The sequence below is a fragment of the Saccharomycopsis crataegensis genome (assembly GCF_037102585.1).
Source record: "Saccharomycopsis crataegensis DNA, jcf7180000000073, whole genome shotgun sequence".
In the NCBI taxonomy this organism is placed as follows: Eukaryota; Fungi; Ascomycota; class Saccharomycetes; order Ascoideales; family Saccharomycopsidaceae; genus Saccharomycopsis; species Saccharomycopsis crataegensis.
In genome coordinates, this window is record NW_027043820.1 from 2,115,352 (window position 1) to 2,133,647 (window position 18,296).

General features: G+C 37.6%; 6 protein-coding genes across 6 annotated transcripts; 3 read left to right on the top strand and 3 right to left on the bottom strand. All coding sequences in view use genetic code 12, as the record gives it.

The window, feature by feature from the left end:
* Positions 1-326: 326 nt before the first annotated feature.
* On the bottom strand, positions 327-2,273 carry DASC09_016750 (uncharacterized protein; the record flags this gene model as incomplete). Its single annotated transcript, XM_064995278.1, has 1 exon — positions 327-2,273. The coding sequence occupies one exon, from the start codon at positions 2,271-2,273 to the stop codon at positions 327-329; it is 1,947 nt and encodes a 648-aa protein (XP_064851350.1).
* A 2,656-nt stretch (positions 2,274-4,929) lies between these two features.
* On the top strand, positions 4,930-5,523 carry MIX23 (Mix23p; the record flags this gene model as incomplete). The annotated part of the gene is made up of 1 exon (XM_064995279.1): positions 4,930-5,523. One exon carries the CDS (start codon positions 4,930-4,932, stop codon positions 5,521-5,523), a length of 594 nt encoding a protein of 197 aa, XP_064851351.1.
* A 606-nt stretch (positions 5,524-6,129) lies between these two features.
* Positions 6,130-6,905, top strand: YSY6 (Ysy6p; the record flags this gene model as incomplete). The annotated part of the gene is made up of 3 exons (XM_064995280.1): positions 6,130-6,132; positions 6,612-6,741; positions 6,844-6,905. 3 exons carry the CDS (start codon positions 6,130-6,132, stop codon positions 6,903-6,905), a joined length of 195 nt encoding a protein of 64 aa, XP_064851352.1.
* Positions 6,906-7,727: 822 nt separating this feature from the next.
* Positions 7,728-8,858, bottom strand: DASC09_016780 (uncharacterized protein; the record flags this gene model as incomplete). The annotated part of the gene is made up of 1 exon (XM_064995281.1): positions 7,728-8,858. The coding sequence occupies one exon, from the start codon at positions 8,856-8,858 to the stop codon at positions 7,728-7,730; it is 1,131 nt and encodes a 376-aa protein (XP_064851353.1).
* A 1,945-nt stretch (positions 8,859-10,803) lies between these two features.
* On the bottom strand, positions 10,804-12,487 carry DASC09_016790 (uncharacterized protein; the record flags this gene model as incomplete). Its single annotated transcript, XM_064995282.1, has 2 exons — positions 10,804-12,341; positions 12,466-12,487. 2 exons carry the CDS (start codon positions 12,485-12,487, stop codon positions 10,804-10,806), a joined length of 1,560 nt encoding a protein of 519 aa, XP_064851354.1.
* A 2,620-nt stretch (positions 12,488-15,107) lies between these two features.
* On the top strand, positions 15,108-17,492 carry DASC09_016800 (OPT family oligopeptide transporter; the record flags this gene model as incomplete). The annotated part of the gene is made up of 1 exon (XM_064995283.1): positions 15,108-17,492. The coding sequence occupies one exon, from the start codon at positions 15,108-15,110 to the stop codon at positions 17,490-17,492; it is 2,385 nt and encodes a 794-aa protein (XP_064851355.1).
* Positions 17,493-18,296: the final 804 nt, after the last annotated feature.

The window sequence follows — 18,296 nt, forward strand, 5'->3', positions numbered from 1 at the left end:
AAGTCATTCAGCAATATAGCAAAAAAAAAAATAGCGTAATAATGTCAATAATGATCATTTAAAGTGTTTATAGAAATATTTGCAGAGATATATGTATAATAATATAGTATAATAAATAAACGATCAACACCAAAAATACAATAAGCGGATATGGGAGAAAGAAAAAAAAAACAATCAAAAGACAATCAGACATCAGCAGGACAAAGACCCAAGAAACAAATGAAAAGAACAGAAGATAAAACTACTCAACAAATAAATATCAGTTTCTTTAAAAAAAAAATCGTAACCTAACCTAACCTTTCCATTTTCTATAAAGTGATTATTCGTCATGAAGACTCCCCCCTTTTAAGTTTGGGATCTTGTGAATGTGAATCAGCTTCATTACCGTAAAAATAAGGAAATTGGCGTGGTTCTTGTTTCATCGGTTGAGAGTATGGCGAATTGAAAGATGACGCATATTGATATATTGATGGTCCAGCATAGCCCATCATCTGCTGTGGATTGACTTGATGAGGAGCATTCATCATTTGTGACCCACCCCCAGGAAGGAAATTGGTATACTGTTGTTGCTGCTGCTGTGGTGGTGGTGGTGGTGGTTGCTGTGGATGTGGTTCGTGATATGTTTGTAGTGAAGGTCCCATCAATTGCGGAGATTGTTGAGGAAGATTTGAAACAATAGTTGTGTTTGTGGTAGGCGGAGCAGCAGGGACGCTACCAGAAGAAGGAGAAGAAGAAGAATGATAAGTGGCACCAGCACTTTCTGGAAGGTTAATTGGGGTAAATTTCATAGAGTTGCTGTCCAAAGTTGGAGTATATGGAGCAGAATACGATTGTTGAGATTGTGACGAGCCTAATTGTTGAGAATGTGATCCCAATTGTTGAGGATGTGAACCTAATACTGGGTAGCTATCGTGAGATGGCAGCATTAATGAAGAATCATCATAATCACAACTATATTTATTTAATACCCGATGAATTGCATCACTGAGGCATCCCCAAGGGAAAACTTTGACGTCTTTTTCAATATTTCTTGGTCTTGGTGCCGGGTACTTCATTATCGCGGTGAAGAATTCCAAATAATCTTTTTTAGCTCTGGCAATCGTCAACGGTTTCAAGCCTTGTAAATTTCTTCTGATCCGATTTTTCTCCTCCACTGCAAACCGTTGATTAACAAAGCGCTCCAATAGTTGAATGACATCTACCGAAGTGACAAAATACTGGGTCTTCAAAGAACTGTCTTTTGGTGGGTGATCCCAGTGTAAGCAACTAATAACGGTATCAGCCGGGTCGTAATCAGTTTGATCAATCGGAGTATATTCCACTTGTAAGCTCGAACCTTTTTGAACCCAGTCAAATTTTACCAATCTTCGACCATTCTGAATCTCCTTTGCGGTCCAATTGCGAGTCATGGAATTCAATTCCCCATGAATATGTAACGAGACTCTTGGATACCGGCGAGGGTCGGGATGTGCAGCATAACCACTGGTTCCATTGGTACCAGGGGCTTTGTGAATCGGCAACGATGTTGTTCTCACAAGCCGAGGAACGATGTTATTCATCACCGATACTTGGTGGTTCGCCAAGTCTTGTGAGTAATTTAAAGAAGCATTAGAGCGAAGGGCGCCTGGGAAACTATTTCTTTGTAATGAAGGTTCAGTGGTAGATGTGGTAGATAGGTGGTTATTATGAGAATTGGTTGGGTATCCAAGTCCGTCTCCTGTTGAAGATTGGCCACTTGGTGCTGATTGAGGAGGGCCCATTCTGACAGAGCTTTTGGAGGAAGAGGGATAGCCATAAGAAAAAGAGTTTCTGTATGATCCTTGATCGGGAGTATAAGGTTGAGATGTAGATGATGTTGCCGTAGCTGGTGAAGAGGGATCAATATTATATTTTTGAACTTGAGGGGGGTAAATATAGGGCTGTTGCTGCTGCTGCTGCTGCTGGTGGTGATGTTGATGATGTTGATGATGTTGATGATGTTGATGATGTTGTTGTTGGGAAGGGGGAAGACCAGCAGTATCGGCAACTGCATGTTGGTATTCATTGGTAGCAATAGGGAGAGATTGTGTCACTGGGGGCGATGGGAAGGATACATATTGCGGATAAACTGGAGGAGGTTGTGTTTGAGGGGTCTGTGGATGGCGGACTGGTTGGGAGTCTTGAGGCAGGTATCTGAATGAGTTGTTGTATTGATTGTAAGGGAATTTATTCTTCTCAGAATTCAGCATTTTCATGAAATAATCTATGGAAGTTGAAGTCACAGACAAGCTCATATTAAATCAAATAGTATTTGTGAGATAGTTAACAAAGAAAGAAACAAACAAACAAACAAATATATTCCAAATGAATAATGATAGAGTTGATATCAAAGATTTTTCCTTTCTCCTTATTGATTTATTTTATTTTATTGGGTGGATACGAGATGAGATGCCGGTTAATTGAAAGCTAAATTCTGGTTAGGCTGGGAAATGGAGAAATGATATAATAATAATGATGGTAATAATAATCGAAAACTTTTTTTCTATTTTTATTTTCCTTTGTAGTGGTTATTTTTGGGCGACTATTGGAACATGAAGTGTTTTGGGAAGGAAGAAGTGCCGCAATGCAACAGCATAGACATACACATGTATGATTATAATAGTAAGTATAACAATATCGTTAACAACACACCAATTTGACAAAAAAAAACCAAAAAAAAACTGGGACTTTTGCTTAGCTTTTTATGTGTGGTTCATTTGCCGCCGACGATAGACAAACGCAGGCTTCTTCACACATACGTATCCACACATCTGTGTGCATAGTAAGGCACTGCTGAACACATTGCGTATGCATGCGTGCGTGTGTGTGTGTGAGTATTCCGTTACCTTCTCGTTCTTGCTGCTGCTGTTTGTTGCACTCTTCTCTGGCGGGTGGTTTGTGAGGCGTGGGAACCGGTAGAGCAGGCTGTTGCCAATCTCATGTTTTAGGTTGGGACCGTGCTAGTTTTGCCCACGCACTGTACTGCACCACAACGTGGATGTCGCTAGCAGTGATGAGTGGGAATGAATGAGATGTCATACGATTTTTTTTAGTTTTTGTTTTGTTTGTGTTTTTTCCAGTGATGGCGGTCGTGGGGCAGGCTCATCTAGAATCTTCCCCAATCTATCAGACAGATAGAGATAACACGTATATATATATATCACCGGTCCCAAATAAACGGCGCTTATTGTTTACTTTTTTTTTTTTTTTCCAACGTCTGTACTTGTCATTTCCTAAATTGTACAAAAAAGATTCCAAGATGTCCTTGCTATCCCCAGGTGGTGGGTGGTACGAGGCTTCGCGGAAATACGACAGAGTTGTCGATTGTGGATTACGACCTGCAATACAACGAAGTATTCGTCTAGACTGATCAACCGCCCACCCACACATGGTTAAGTAAATAAAGCACAATTGATCTTCTATCTTTCCATTTCTTTGCTGTTTCAGTGCCATATGCTTTCGTGGTGTCTGCCCAGGGATCTGTTTTCTTACCGCTTTGGGAAAGGCCGCAGGGCTAGTAATCAAGAAAACTCCGGAAACTGGTGGCCATAATAATCAATGGAGAATGATATATTTAATTACAAACACTATTCACATCCTTGTCATCATCACTAGATATTGTAGTCATATCTGTTATAACTATAGCCTGTGGTTTTTTGTTTTCTGTTTTGTTTTTTGTTTTTTTTTTTCATTTCCATTTATGATCATAGTTTGAAACACAGGGGCACTACTTAGGGAAGGCACTGACACTGCTTGCTGACGGTTGTAGATCGATATGTATATATTCTTGAGCGGCAGCTCCAGATGCTGTTTGTTATTTTTGTTATTTCCTGTGTACATTCTTTGTAACACAGAGGTATTGTATTGCCATCGTCGATAATTACGAGAGAAAAAAAAAAAAAACAGAAGACCCACCCCGCTGGGGGGTGCCTGTTTATTTGTATACATATTTCCCCTTTCGATCTTATATTTATGATATAAATATAATTAATTAATTCTGTTGTAATACATAGCACTCTCCAACATATTCCACAAGACAATGCATGTGTACCCTTCTCTTCCACATTATCCGTGTCTAAACCGTAATCACCACTGCTGTTTTAATCATTGGTCTTCCGGGTCATCCACGAGAGTGTTTCATTTCGGCATTATTGACTTCAACAACAACAAGTGGGAAAGAAAGAAAAAGAAAAAAAAAAAGCAGGGCAATAACAGAATAGATGGCGATTCCATTGGACTGGAGAATACCAAGTCATAATGATAAAACAAATAACCAATATTATTGGCTATAGCTAACCGACTCCATTTTCTTAAGGGCGCGAGTGAGCGAGCGGGTGTCTGGTGACAGTTGTTCCATTAGCAATAAACGACTATGATGATACCGTTGTCTTGTCTTGATTGGTCTCGTCTCGTCTCGTCTCGTCTCGTCTGATCCAAATAGTGTCACAATAAGCGTTATTTTGTTGCCTTCGAGGGATTTACTAAAAAGGTTTGGAATAGTGAAAAAACCGCTGACTTCTCCAAGACATTTGCAAAAAAAAAAAAAAAATTGGATGATGGATCGTCGAGATCTAAGCATTCGCTTTCTATTGTTCAAAAGGGCGTTGTTCTATTTTTCTAATCACCGATACCGCATTTTAATAGTGATGATCAGAGATACACTCTGTGATCTCAGATTAGATACAGTCAATGAGAAGATCTAAATCCCTCACTAGTTATTATATTATATTATATTATTCTTCAGTCCCATCCATCCAACCACCCATCCATCCATCCAACCGTCGCACCATCATGTTAGGCAGCCCCGATAGAACCCCGTACAGTTAAAAAAAAAAAAAAAAAAAAAAAAATCTGGGAAAAAATAAAATCTGGATGATGGTGGCGCTCTTAGTATTCAATTAGCAACTAAATATGCCTAGTTTTTGGAAAGAACAATCAAGCAGCGCCGAGGATATGCAAGAAGAAGATATGAATAATTACAATGGGTTACAGTCATTGACAAAACCCGAACTATCGCGATCCAGCTGTTTTTCTTCACAATCAATAAGATCATTCTTGAAAAAATCCCGCCTTTACGCCGATGACACCTTGAGAGAAAAACTCAATTCCCAAAGAAGAAACGATAGAAACGGATGCTCAAACGTCATTAATACCATTTTGATACCTGCTTGGAGTGATCGTTTGGAAATGATCCAGTACTGTGATGAGCAGGCCAAAAAGGTAAAGAAGGAGATTGATGATTATAATATCCATGATGAAGCCAAACAGCATCCCGAATTCAACCTACGGGTGAATCCTTACGCAGAAGAAGATTTTGAAGATCTCAAGAACAAACGTTACGAAAGTGTTTACCGCTTGCAAAACTGGGTCCAGAACGAAATCGTGGTGGAAAAAATTGTCGTTGGGAAGTCCTTGGAGATTTTGAACGATAGATGTCCAAGAGAATCAGTAAAGCAGTTGCAAAATGACTTAAAAAGTGAAAACTTTAGTAAATTGGATCTCTAACCATTTCTATGTGTGTTACTTTTTCAAAAATTCATTTGGTTATACCTTTCTTTGTCATCCCTTTTTAACATCCTGTATATATAGATTTATTGGGTTATTTTTGTGTTTCCGTCACTTCCTAACTTTTAGCAATGGTCTAATTTTAGATTTTCCCAATCTCCACTCATTGATCATTCGCTCTTTCTTATATTTTCCAATGCTAATGCCCCCCATGTCTCACGTTGTGTGACTTTACGTTGTTGTATGTTTGAGAAATTCAAATACCCAAAAGATTGGCACGTAGTGTAACTGTGCCAACACTCATTTTTGGAATTTTTGTTTGTTCATCATTATCATTGATAACTTTTTTTAGACCCTTGGTAAAGCATTAATATGAGGTTACTAACATTTATATTTACCGATAAATCTTTGCAAGGTTTCGATTCCAATGGGGGTTGATTTGTGTGGTCTTATCACGTGCAGTAAATGCGCCAGATCACCAACAACCAGAAAAAAAAAATTACGTTTGTTGTCGCTTTCATTACACACACACACACACACACACACACACATATTCCAATCTCATCAACCAGATCATTATAAATATAACCATCTAAAATATTCAACATGGTAAGTCATTGACGGAATTTTATTTATTCACAATCAGGATATTCTCCATTGGCTCAAGCAAAGTTCCTGCCGTGAGCTCCCTAAGTTTTTGGATACAATAGACGATAATTGATTTTGGAAAATTGGTTCGGCGTTTGATGTTTTTTTGTTGCTGTTGTTTTTTTGTGATGACAGCTGGCGATAAGTGATCCAATACATGGACATATATCCTTGTTTTAATATACAAGAACAATTGTATTTTCTGGATTATTTGGAGGAGTTTATGGTGATGACCTTTCCTCTTTTTTAAGAGAGAGAATTGCGGTAATTTTTGACATAATTCTGTTGAAAGCTTAGTGATTCCGTGAATCATGAAGAATATTATTTTATATTGCTTAATTATTACACTTTATTGAATACCCATCGTACATTTTTTGATATTATCCTAATCGTGAGTTGCCTCAATTGAGCTCCATTACTGACGTGTGTTTCAATTATAGGCCAGACCAGTTCCAAAGACTTTGCAGCAAAGAAAGGCGAATGCCAAATTTTACAAAGATCAAATGAACAAGATGGGTAAACCGAAGGCAAAGGAAGAAGCTGGTATGCCTATCTCCACCGGTTGGTTTGGTGAGTATTACTTATTATTATTTTTATTTTCAATATTGCATTGAATAAAATATAATGCCAATTTGATTGTCACGGCATTTTACTAACCTGGGTATCATTTAGTATTGATTGCTTTCTTGGTTATCGGTGGTGGTCTTTTAGAATTATCCAAACTATTTTTCTAATTGGGGAAAACTTTGATATGAAAACATAATTATGCTTGATGCGATGAAGAAGAAGAAGAAGAGGTTAGTTTTTTTGTTTTTTTTTTTTTTTTAAAAAAAAAGGGTGATTAGTTCTTCATTTGCTCAATTTTCTTATTATTATTATTATCATCATTATTACTTTCCTATCATTCTTTTCGTTTCTTAGGCTTTTAATGCTCTTTATATATTTTACTGTTTTTTGGTTCGTTGTTTCATTTTTATTGTATAATATGATTTATGACTTTGAAGAAAAGAAAAGTGCCATTCAATTGATTCTAATTACCTCATTAGTCGATTGAATTGCGTAGAAAATGGTTGATGAGATACGGAAGCTCTTATATATATATATCCAAACAGCTTGCGGATTCAGTATATTGAACAAAATATGTATTCTGAGGATGGGATGAAATTGTGAGAAATATTATTCTTGTTCTCCTTCTTCAGTTAGGACGAGATCAAATAGAGTTGGAAAGAACCATTGCTTTCCAATAACAACTATGTAGCACCACACAAGAGTGAGAATGTAAAGAAAAAAATATAAATTAAAGTTAGTTATACAACAACTGTAAGAATCAGTATTCTCAAGCATAAAAAAAAGATTCAAAAAGGATTAAAAATGTGATGATAATGTGATAATAATGACGAATGATTATAATGACAAAGATTGACATTTGCTTGAAATTTTTTCTTCATTTTTTTTTTTTTTTTCCTTTTTTTATTGTTATTATTTTCATTTTTTGTTATTTTTTTATTTATTTTTTTTTTGTTTGATATCAACAGACAATACTTCTTGTTATCTGTCTACTCAAGAATATGGACGTATTTCTTCATTTCTCTAACTTGTTTTGGAGTTGGTGGCAAGTCATGAGAATGCAAGTAGTTTCTCAATGGGTAAGTGTAAGTGAACAAATGGTCACTCAAGGATTCTGGGGTCAATCCCAAATCTTTGAACCCGAGAGTTCCTGGGGTGACAACTTGATCCATAAATTGACGTTCAATTTGATCTGGATTTACAAGTGGCCACCAAGCATATTGTAACAATTCGGCAATCTTCAACGCCACAGGTTTTGGCAAGTTGATGTTTCTGTAGTCGATCTTACTGAATGGCTTGATCAATTCTCTGATTTCGTGGATAGAAAAAGTTTCTGGACCGTTCAATTCGTACAATTTACCAGCGGTGGAATCGTCAAACCCAATGAGTTCCATAGCCTTAGCAACATCATGGACGTGGGTTGGAATAACGGTTTCCTTGGAGTGGTTGACGGTAAACAAGTTCTTGGCGTCCCCCAATCTGTTCAACAATTTGTCTTCTCTACCAAACATCACACCTGGTCTGACAATGGTGGTTTCTGGAATGATTTCTCTAACCACTTGTTCACCAATCCCTTTGGTGGCGTAGAAAATACTCTTAGAGTTCACATCGGCACTGTGGGAGGAAACATGGACGTATCTTGGGACTCCGTAATCCTTGACCGCTTGGGCAACTCTTCTGGCCCCTTCAATGTTGACGTCGGCCATGCTGAAATTCTTGGTGTTGGCTTCGGCACCAATACAATTGAACACAATGTCCGAGTGCTTGACAGAGTCTTCGATCGACTTGAGGTTTCTCAAATCGAATTCCACAAAGTTCACCACCCCCAAATCACCACAAACTTTCAAGAATCTTTTCTTCATGTCATCTCTGTATGGAACAACGGTGAGGGTCCCGTGTCTGGCCAATTTCGACACCAAGTAACGACCCAAGAACCCTGATGCCCCGAAAACTGTGGCAGTGTACCCGGTTCTGGAAGATCTCCCGCCGCTACCGACAGTAATATTGGTTTTTCCCGCCTTGGTGATGTTGATATCACTCTTCAAAACATTGGTGTATATGCTTCTTTTCAAAGTGGTGTTCACCGGTTGAACCTTTGAGGCAGATATCGTTCTAAGCATTATATTTATTGATTATTGAATACTCTATATTTTAGAACCCACAACAATGGCCACAGAGCAAAAAAAAAAAAAAAATAAAATAGTTGACAATCGATTAACCTCTAGACACTATCTCCATATATTAGAGGTCTATTCTCTTTTTTTTTTTTTTTCCCTATTATTTTTTGGATTATTTTGGGTGGTTTCTGGTTGGCCAATTTTCACCTTCCAGGGCTGCGTAACACTTTTTTTTTTTTTTTCGACTTTCCAACATACAGAAAAAAGCACGGCTGGGATGATAAATAATTGCCTGTGTTTGGGTGAGATGGAAGTAGAGTAGGTGGTCAAATATGGCAGCTAAAATGTTAATCATAATGGGTGAAGAAAATTTTAATTAACTCTGTATTATTATGCTGAATCCAGTACCAATGACATTCGTAGGTTCGCACTTAATGTAGCTGGATGAAAACTCATTTAAAACATTGAACAGGAATGCTGAAATAATCAAACGTATCTCATCATTGCTAAGAAAATAGTAGTTAAGTGCCATTATCTCAATATGTAGCGTGTAATATGTTATACAACCTCTGGGGTTTTTCTGTTTGCTTATTGTTACACGTCTACTCCTTTTATATCCATTATTCTCTTTTGCTTATATTTTATCATAATGTCAGAATTTTTTGTGAGCCATAATTGTGTTGATTTATCAATATCTTAAGGAATCAAATCCAAGAACTTCTCATTCTCATTAAAGAAATTTTAAGCGAATGGGAAGATATCATCAAATAGTTTTTTAGGGTTTTTTTTAGTCTTTCCTTATTGTGTGTGTGCAATGTCAGAGTCAGGTACGATTTCTCCCATTTTCTATACATTTATATAATTTGATCAAAATCAATCGTAATTTACTCCATATTGATGAAATCTCAGTATCCGTCAAAATTTTTCAATTATCAGGTTTTATTGATATATTAAGACAGAAATATTTGAGTATTTAGTAGTTTGGAATATCACAAAACGATTTTTCAGGGCTGTCCTTTTCTTCTTGTGCATGCCAGACATGTCTCATTTCCTGTATATTCGCTCATATTAGCACATGAAAAAGTCGCTCTCTTTAACCAAAAATTTTCCAATTGTCAGGTATTGTTGATACACCAGTGTAATAGTTAGTAGTAGTTTAATTGTTTAGGCAATGTCAAATACCATCTCTATCTATCCGTCAATAGTTGATAAAATTTTTACCTTCACTTTAGATATCTTATCTGATACTTCGGGAAAAAAAAACTGTTTTATTTTCATACTATATGAATCTACCAAAGATCATCATAAAATATTAATTACACTATCAAAGATTTTTAACTTATTGTTCAGCCTGGCCAAAATAATGTTTTACGCTTGTGGGAAGCGTTAATCAATGAAGTCTCAAGACCACAGAAAATAGAATGACTAACAGTTTTCGGTAGTTGACTTCACAAATTCTTTACTTCTCTATTTATTATCTACTTCTTAATATTTTACTTCTCATCTACCTCTTTGTGATAATGATCTACCTCATTTGTTTAAGATGAAAAAAAAAAAAAAAAAAGAAATACTTCCAACAGGTAAAAAAAAAAAAAGAAGCAGATTTTTCGTTCCAATGAAAAATGTAAAACTTCATGAGGTCCAAAAGAAAATCATTTAAAGAACCCATAGTGATAACAACTATAAATTTTTTTGTGATATATTGTTGCTCTAACATTTTCTATTTACGCGACTCGTTTTTGCCCATGGGTTACGTTACGCGTACGCGCCTCTAAAAAAAAAAAAAAAAGCTATCATCACTATGGGTGTTCCAAGCTACATCATTTTTTAATTAAAAAAGATTCTTTGTTTTAAACGTCAAATATTCTAAAAAAAAAAAAAAAAAAAGAACATTCTAATAAATTAGGTGAATCAGTTAGTTATATACTGTTTCGTGAGAAAAAAACATCTAAAATTCTAGACACATATTTAGCCCAAAGTCGTTGTAAATACTACCGCGATAAACTGTTGGAGGCCAAACTGTGGTATCAGCAAATGACGAAGATATCCCTTCGAGCTCAATTTTGTTATAGCCATACTTTATGAATGGGTGACTGATGATTTCTTTCCCGTTACTAGTTCTAAACTCCACTCCTTCATCATAATGGTTTGCTATCGATGCATCCTTATAAAGCCACGACCTGTATTGAGTTCTGGCAACTTTCCACACTTCAGTCGCATCCCTAAGTTTGATTTCTCCATTAGGAATTCTGTTGGAAATGAATGGGCTTAATTCCACACATGTCAAAGATTCACTGACTTGAAGGAGATCAGATTCTTGAATGGCGTCGACAGTAATATTGGAGTTCCCAGATAAGTTAAGATACTTGATTTTCTGGATTGAACCACTAAGGAATTTCAAGAGCTCACTAATAGAAGCCAGGGATTTGTAAATATGTAAAGATTCCAACGCAATAAAGTGGGTTTTGATAAATTTCAACACCTTATAAGTTACACCCCTTCCATTCAAATTCAAATATTTCAAAGTGGTATTGTGTTTACCTTTCATACGATCTCTATCGGTTTCAATGTCAAAGTTGTGGAAATCCAACACCCGCTGTTGATTCGCCAAGCTTGTGAGGTCTTCGATGGAATTATTTGCCGAAGATCTAATAGACACCGGGGTTGACACGGCATCAGGGATCAAAGAATTGAGAATCGACAATATTTCACGTTCACTCATGTTATTGGTGAGTGAGCTCGATTCCAAGTTCAACCATTGTAACGTTTGTTGTAAGGTATTTTGCTTGATGAAATATTCAAAGATTTCGTGTTTGTCTAAGTTAGAACAGCCTAAAGATAAATGAGTCAAATTGGTAAACACTGGACATTGATAGAGAGTATTGCTGGGGATATTGATGTTTGAAAGGTCCAATCTTTCAATATTGGTCAAATAGGAAAACAAGCGGTACAAAAATTCTTCTGGAATAGAACGAGAATCGTAGAATGATAAGCGCCTCAATTTGGATACGTGAATATCAATGTCATCATTGAACACAGGTAATGATTTGCGGAATACGTTGGCATCGCTAATTCCTGAAATATCGAACAGGGTGATTTTGTTATTGCCAAAGAGAATATGGAAAAGGATGTCTTCATTCAAGCAGTAATCAATGGCGGGGGAGAAATAAACTTGGGACAAATTGTTGCAAGCTTGCAAAAATTTTAACATTGTCCGTGATGAAAGCGCTCCATCGGTATATAGGTGATCGATTGCAAATTGTTGAAGATCCAATATTTTGACATGTTGGGCAATGGAGCTGTGATCATTGGATAGGAGTAAACTGACAAATGAGTTGAAATTGTTTGGGGTTGAGAATACCAACTTGTAGTAAATGTACTGTTTGCTTAAAACGTTGAATTTCTTGTTGATCAAAGGGACGGTTTGGATGAACCACGACAAATGGGATGCGTAAGGGATTTGTAGCAGATCATTGTTAGTAGATGCTGTGAAAGGGGCTGGAGGGTGATAAAGTATTGATAAGATTAAAAGGCATAGTTCGTTTGGCAGAATGACTAATCAGAGTGGCAAGATAGGAGTTGTGATTGATCGATGGTGGCAGAGTTTGACAGGTAGGGGGATTTTGAGTCATCGGCTGCAAGAGAAATTTAATTTACAAACACTCGACTAAATTGATTTGATAAATATATCCGAAGATCACTGGAGTGGAATGATTAGTAACATTGGGGGAAGGTTAATATACTAAAGGAAAAAAAAAAATGAAAATTATTTGCAATATATTAACCTATTCTATAAGGAAAAAGAAAAGAAAAGGTGATGATGTAAAAAAAGAAACAGCAATGAAAAGAAAAGAAAAGATGGAGCCAAAACAGAGGGGAAACAACCCCCGCTGGAACCAGCAAGCACCCTTTGTATATCGGTAACGATCCACCTGAGCATAATAATATCCAACACCAATAACGGATAAACCGCTATTATTCAATAATACCACTGCATTGCAGATACACCAATTGCTGCCGATATGGGGTTTCTGTAGATCTCGTGCCAATCATCGCTTTCTTAAAACCTTCATTAGATATGGATGGATCAATCCAGATATTTTTACAGACGTTGGCCGATCGGAAACACAGAACAGGGTAATAAGCGATATACAAGTCGATTGCGCGTATCACAACATACTGTTTATTGTAATGATAACAACAAGCATCATTTTGTCGGGTTGTGCTGACCGACAATGATATAACATCCAGTTGCCAGTTGCTGAGAATCATTACATGGTTCTGGATTAGATGAAGTATTCATTACAAAGTTGGGTTACTTATTAGTTAGTCTGCTTCCTGGACAAGAGCTAAGGTTCGGATCGTCTGTCTTCATTAACAACAGTTTCTACCTTTCAAGACAATCAGAGGTCCTTTTATACCTATATTCGAGGGAATAGCAACGTAGTAATATACCCGTATACATTGCCAGCCGTGTGTAGCCACTGAGCAGGGTTTAGAACATTGATAATAGATAACAACCAAACCCAAGTATCAATCGCCAAAAAAAGCTGTGATCCTGGTCTGGAGAGCCACCGGCATGATATGCTCTGACATCATTTATATGTGAGATGTAGGATATCCTTCGGGTGGAATAAATAATAGGGATTAAATCCTGTGCCAATCCAGATCAACACTCAAACCGTTAAATTGGTTGCCGCAACATGTTATGCTTGGCCAGTCCAACAATACTAACGGTGTTATTGCGTGGTTATCACAATAAAAAAAATGCAAATTTGTTGTAAAAAGACAAATAACTTGCAGTGGTTCTCCCAATCCATCAAAAGTACCTTGGCCGCACCCACCCCCCCTCTCAGATGGAGAGTTGTTCGCCGATTGCTTAACAGCGTCAAGGATATACTAGTTTCTAATAATGCTGATATATCTTTTGTGTATATTTATTACATTAGCATGTCTGTGGTGAGGGAGATAATAAGGCTGATCAACAGATATTCCTAGGAAAAACATCTTGATATTATGCCCATTAACAATAACAACATAGGAAGTTTCCGGTACCGCAGTTGCGATGCATTGAGGAAAACAATCCTGATAAGAGTAGCCCCTACTTTTTTTCTGTCTATTTTTTATCTTTACTTTTTTTTTTCAGGAAAATTCTGCTGTTCTCTTTTTGTTAGTCCGCATCTCTGTTAGGAAGCCACCAGCACCCTGTGCATGGCATTCTATTGTTGCAATCGCCAATTGGGGGAATTCCCAAGACACCCGTACTTGGCCCTCCCTCCGATATGCGCACCTGACGATAAGCACTTTGGGGGCCTATCCGTTTAGGAGGTTTATCATGACTCATAGCCACCGCAGAATATATTATTCTTATCGCCAGTTCATGTTTTGTGATGCTATACGATTCTGTTTTGCAGAAGTCTCATATCTTCATCTCAGGAATGTGAAGGTAGTAAATATAAACTGTTATTGTATATAATAAATAGATATATCTAAATATCCTACAAGTGAATTCCACAATATAGTAATATTATATCAACAATAATAATACTCTCCAGATTGTCAGAAAGTGGCTGGTAATGAATTTTTTTTCGCTGTTCTTTTTTTTTTGGACCAATGTCAAAAACAGGAAACGATTTTTCGTGCCATGAAGCTACTTTTCTAGATTGCCGCATGGAATATCCAAGCTATTATTTTTTTTGGATCGCAAGAATAAAAAAAAGTAGCACCACTACTCAAACAATCCGCCTTAGTACGTAAATATGAAAAATAGTAGCCAGCATAAGGACGATAATAATAATAATAATAATAATAATACTGTTAGGATCTTCTCTCGATTTATTGTCGGTGCTTATCCAATCTGTTTCAGGGGAAAAATGTAGCCCAGTAATATCTCCTTTTCCCCCCCCCCCCCTTCCCTCTATCACCAAGATAAGTCCTGTGCATTGATTGTCTATTGCATCGATACCAGTGACCATTAGGGGCTAAAGCCAGAAATAAGAGTGCTATTGTAATGATCAAAGACAAGGCTCAACAAATCTTTTCCCCTAAAAGCCTATGGTGCATTGATAAAGATTTTACTTTTGAGGTGCATTGGATCCAACCTGCTGGTGCTGTACATGGACAATCCAGGACAACCACAAATTAAACATATATATTTAGATAGGATTCTCCCTAATATTTCACAGGTAATTACTTTTATCTTTCTAATTCTTAAACAATTCGCCCACAACTTTCACTTCATCAGAAAAAAAAATGCCTACCGTGGCAAACATCGATGCTATCCCTAGCGGGGAGCTTGAAGCTGTTAGATCAAAGGCTATCAGTGAATACAATGAAAAGAAAGGCACTTTTGAAAAGTCCGAAAGCGTTGATAATGACAGTATTGACACTGGCTTGTCTAAACCAGAATTCAAATCCAACAAAGATATCGTCGTCAAGATTATCGACAGTTCCGATGACCCTGAATTGAAGGTCTGGAATGTCAGATCGTTCATTCTCGGTGTCGGTTTGGCTATTTTCGGTGGTGTCTTGCAATGTATTTTCTATTTCAAACCACAAACCATTGTCGTCAATGGTATTTTCTTGATGTTGTTGGCCTATGTCGGGGGTGAAGCCATGTCCATGCTCATTCCAAGAAAAGGTTGGCTCAAATACTTGAATCCTTATCCATTCAACAAGAAAGAACACACTTTGATCACCATCATGGCCTCTTCTGCTGCTAACTGTGCTTTGGCTATCGAAGTCTTGGCCGTCCAAAAGCTTTGGTACACCAACCAAACTGTCAACAAGGCTGTTTCCATTTTCTTCTGTTTGTGTTCTCAATTACTCGGTTACGGTTTGTGTGGTTTGATGAGAAACTCTTTGGTTTACCCAACCGATATGTTTTACCCAAACATTGTCGCCCAAGTTTCCACCATCCACACTTTGCATAACGACAAACAAAAATCTCGTATGCAATTGAAATGGTTCTACCTTTGTTTCGCCGCCATGTTCTTCTATGAAATCGTTCCAGAATGGATGTTCCCATTATTGATTGGATTCTCCCCAGTTTGTATTTCCAAAGCTGGTAAGAACCCTACTGTTTCCAGAATCTTCGGTGGTACCAACGGTAACGAAGGGCTTGGTTTCTTCTCCTTCTGTTTTGATTGGAATTATATTGCTTCCACCGCCAACCCTATGGCCCAACCATTGGTTGCTGTCATGAACAACATTTTCGGTTACATTTTGTGTATCGTTGTGTTCCTTGGTGTCTACTATGGTAACGTCTGGAAAGCTAAGAACTTCCCATTCTTGTCCCAAGATTTGTTCTACGAAGACTCTGCCCCAGGTAACTACTTGGTCTACAACCAAAGTTTGATTTTGGACAGCAAAAACAAGCTTGACCCTCAAGCTTTGCAAGAACAAGGGGTTCCATACATGACTGCCACCTATGTTGTTTACTTGATTGCTACTAACTTGTCTGTCGCTGCCACTTTCACTTACATGTACTTGTTCCACTGGGATAAATTGCAACCAACTTTCAACTGGGTTTTCAGCATCAAGGAAATGGCTATCAACTGGAAGAGCTACATCAAGTTCTGGGAAAAGTCTGAATACGATCAAAGATTGACCATCGATGGTAAGGTCCCAGAAATCTGTGATGATCCTCACTTCAAGGCCTACATGGCTTACGAAGATGTTCCACACTGGTGGTACGGTATCACTTTGTTGTTGTCCTTCGTTGTTGCCATCATTTGTCTTTACAAGGGTGACACTGGTCTTCCATGGTGGATGTTGATCATCGCCATGCTCTTGGCTTTCTTCTTGACTTTGATGCTTGGTGGTTTGGTCGGTATTTTCGGTTTCGGTGGTACTCAAATGCAAACCATTTGTCAATTGATCGGTGCCTACATCAAGCCAGGTTACCCATTGGCCAACATGTACTTCACTTTGTTCGGTTACAACTCTGTTTCCCAAGCTTTCTTGATGTTGCAAGATTTGAAGCAAGCCGAATACATGAAGTTGGCTCCAAAGTCTGCTTTCTTTGCCCAACTTATCGGTACTGCCGTCGGTGCTATCTTCAATTTCATTATGATGGAATCTATCGTCAACTCCAAGGCGGAAATTTTGTTGAGTATTCAAGGTACTGCTATCTGGTCCGGTCAAAACGTCCAACAATACAACACCCAAGGTATTGCTTGGGGTGCTTTGGCCAAGGAAATGTTCTCTTCTGGTAAGACTTACCAAATGGTTCCATACTCCTTGATCATTGGTTTGTTTATCCCAATCCCATTCTACATTCTCCACCGTTTGAGACCAACCTGGCACATCGACAACATCAACATTCCAATCATGATCTGGTACATTGGTTGGTTATGTGTCGGTGTCAACGCTTCTATTTGGAGTTACTTTATCGTTGCTCTTGTGTCGCAATTCTACTGGAGAAAGTACAAGCCAAAGTTCTTCCAAGAATACAACTATATTATCGCTGCTGGTTTGACCGGTGGTGTCCAAGTGGCGGTGTTCATCTTATCTTTCGCAGTTGCCGGTGCCAGTGGTTCCAGTTACAACTTCCCTCAATGGTGGGGTAATTACTCGGCTGATAAGAACGGTAACACTGCCAACTACGATTGGTGTGCCTTCACCAACGATGGTTAGTGGGTTTCAGTAGTTCTTATTCTCTTTCTTTGTCTTTTTTTTTTTTTTTGTTTCTCCTGTCCCTAATTTTTCTACTGCACCTCTCCAGATTTTTCACTTTCTCTATATCCCATAATTTTTTTTATTCTTCGATTGAAGTTTTTGATTTCAAGAAATTTTTCCCGTTGTTTTGCTATAGCCTATCTAGAAGATACACAGAATAATAATAATATTAAAACAATATCTTTTTTAATAGGGCTGAACTGTAGGAGATTGTAGATAACGATGTGGAGTAACCTTGATCGGCGTAGTTGAGTTGCAGAGATGATAGAATTGTGTCAAGTCAGTCCATATGGCTCAACACATGGTGTTTGGTGAGAGTAAAGTTAGACTTGATGATACTTGAAGTTTGAAAACTTCTGGAAACCGCATAATAAAATAAAATAAAATAAAATAAAATCCACCCAAAGTTAAAAAATGGCGATATAATACGTTGCTGCAAAACAAACGCAGGCGAACGAATCGGGAAAACAGCCACGGTGGGAAAAAGTATGTGTGTATCCTTCGAGTTGATTGTTTGTTGTCTTGATTGTCTTCCTATTCGAAGTGTGAAGAATCCAACTCCGTAATATTCTGGATGCAACACTGGTAGATACCAGGTGTGTTAAAAATAAAACAGGATCCTATTATTAGGGCAGATCTCACACGTTTTTAGAGGATCTACACAAATAAATAGCATGAACGATTCTAAAAATATCTCCTGCAAACTAGTCTGATAAGACAGACAGACGTACTAATGCTAATTGGTAAAAACGTAATTAAACA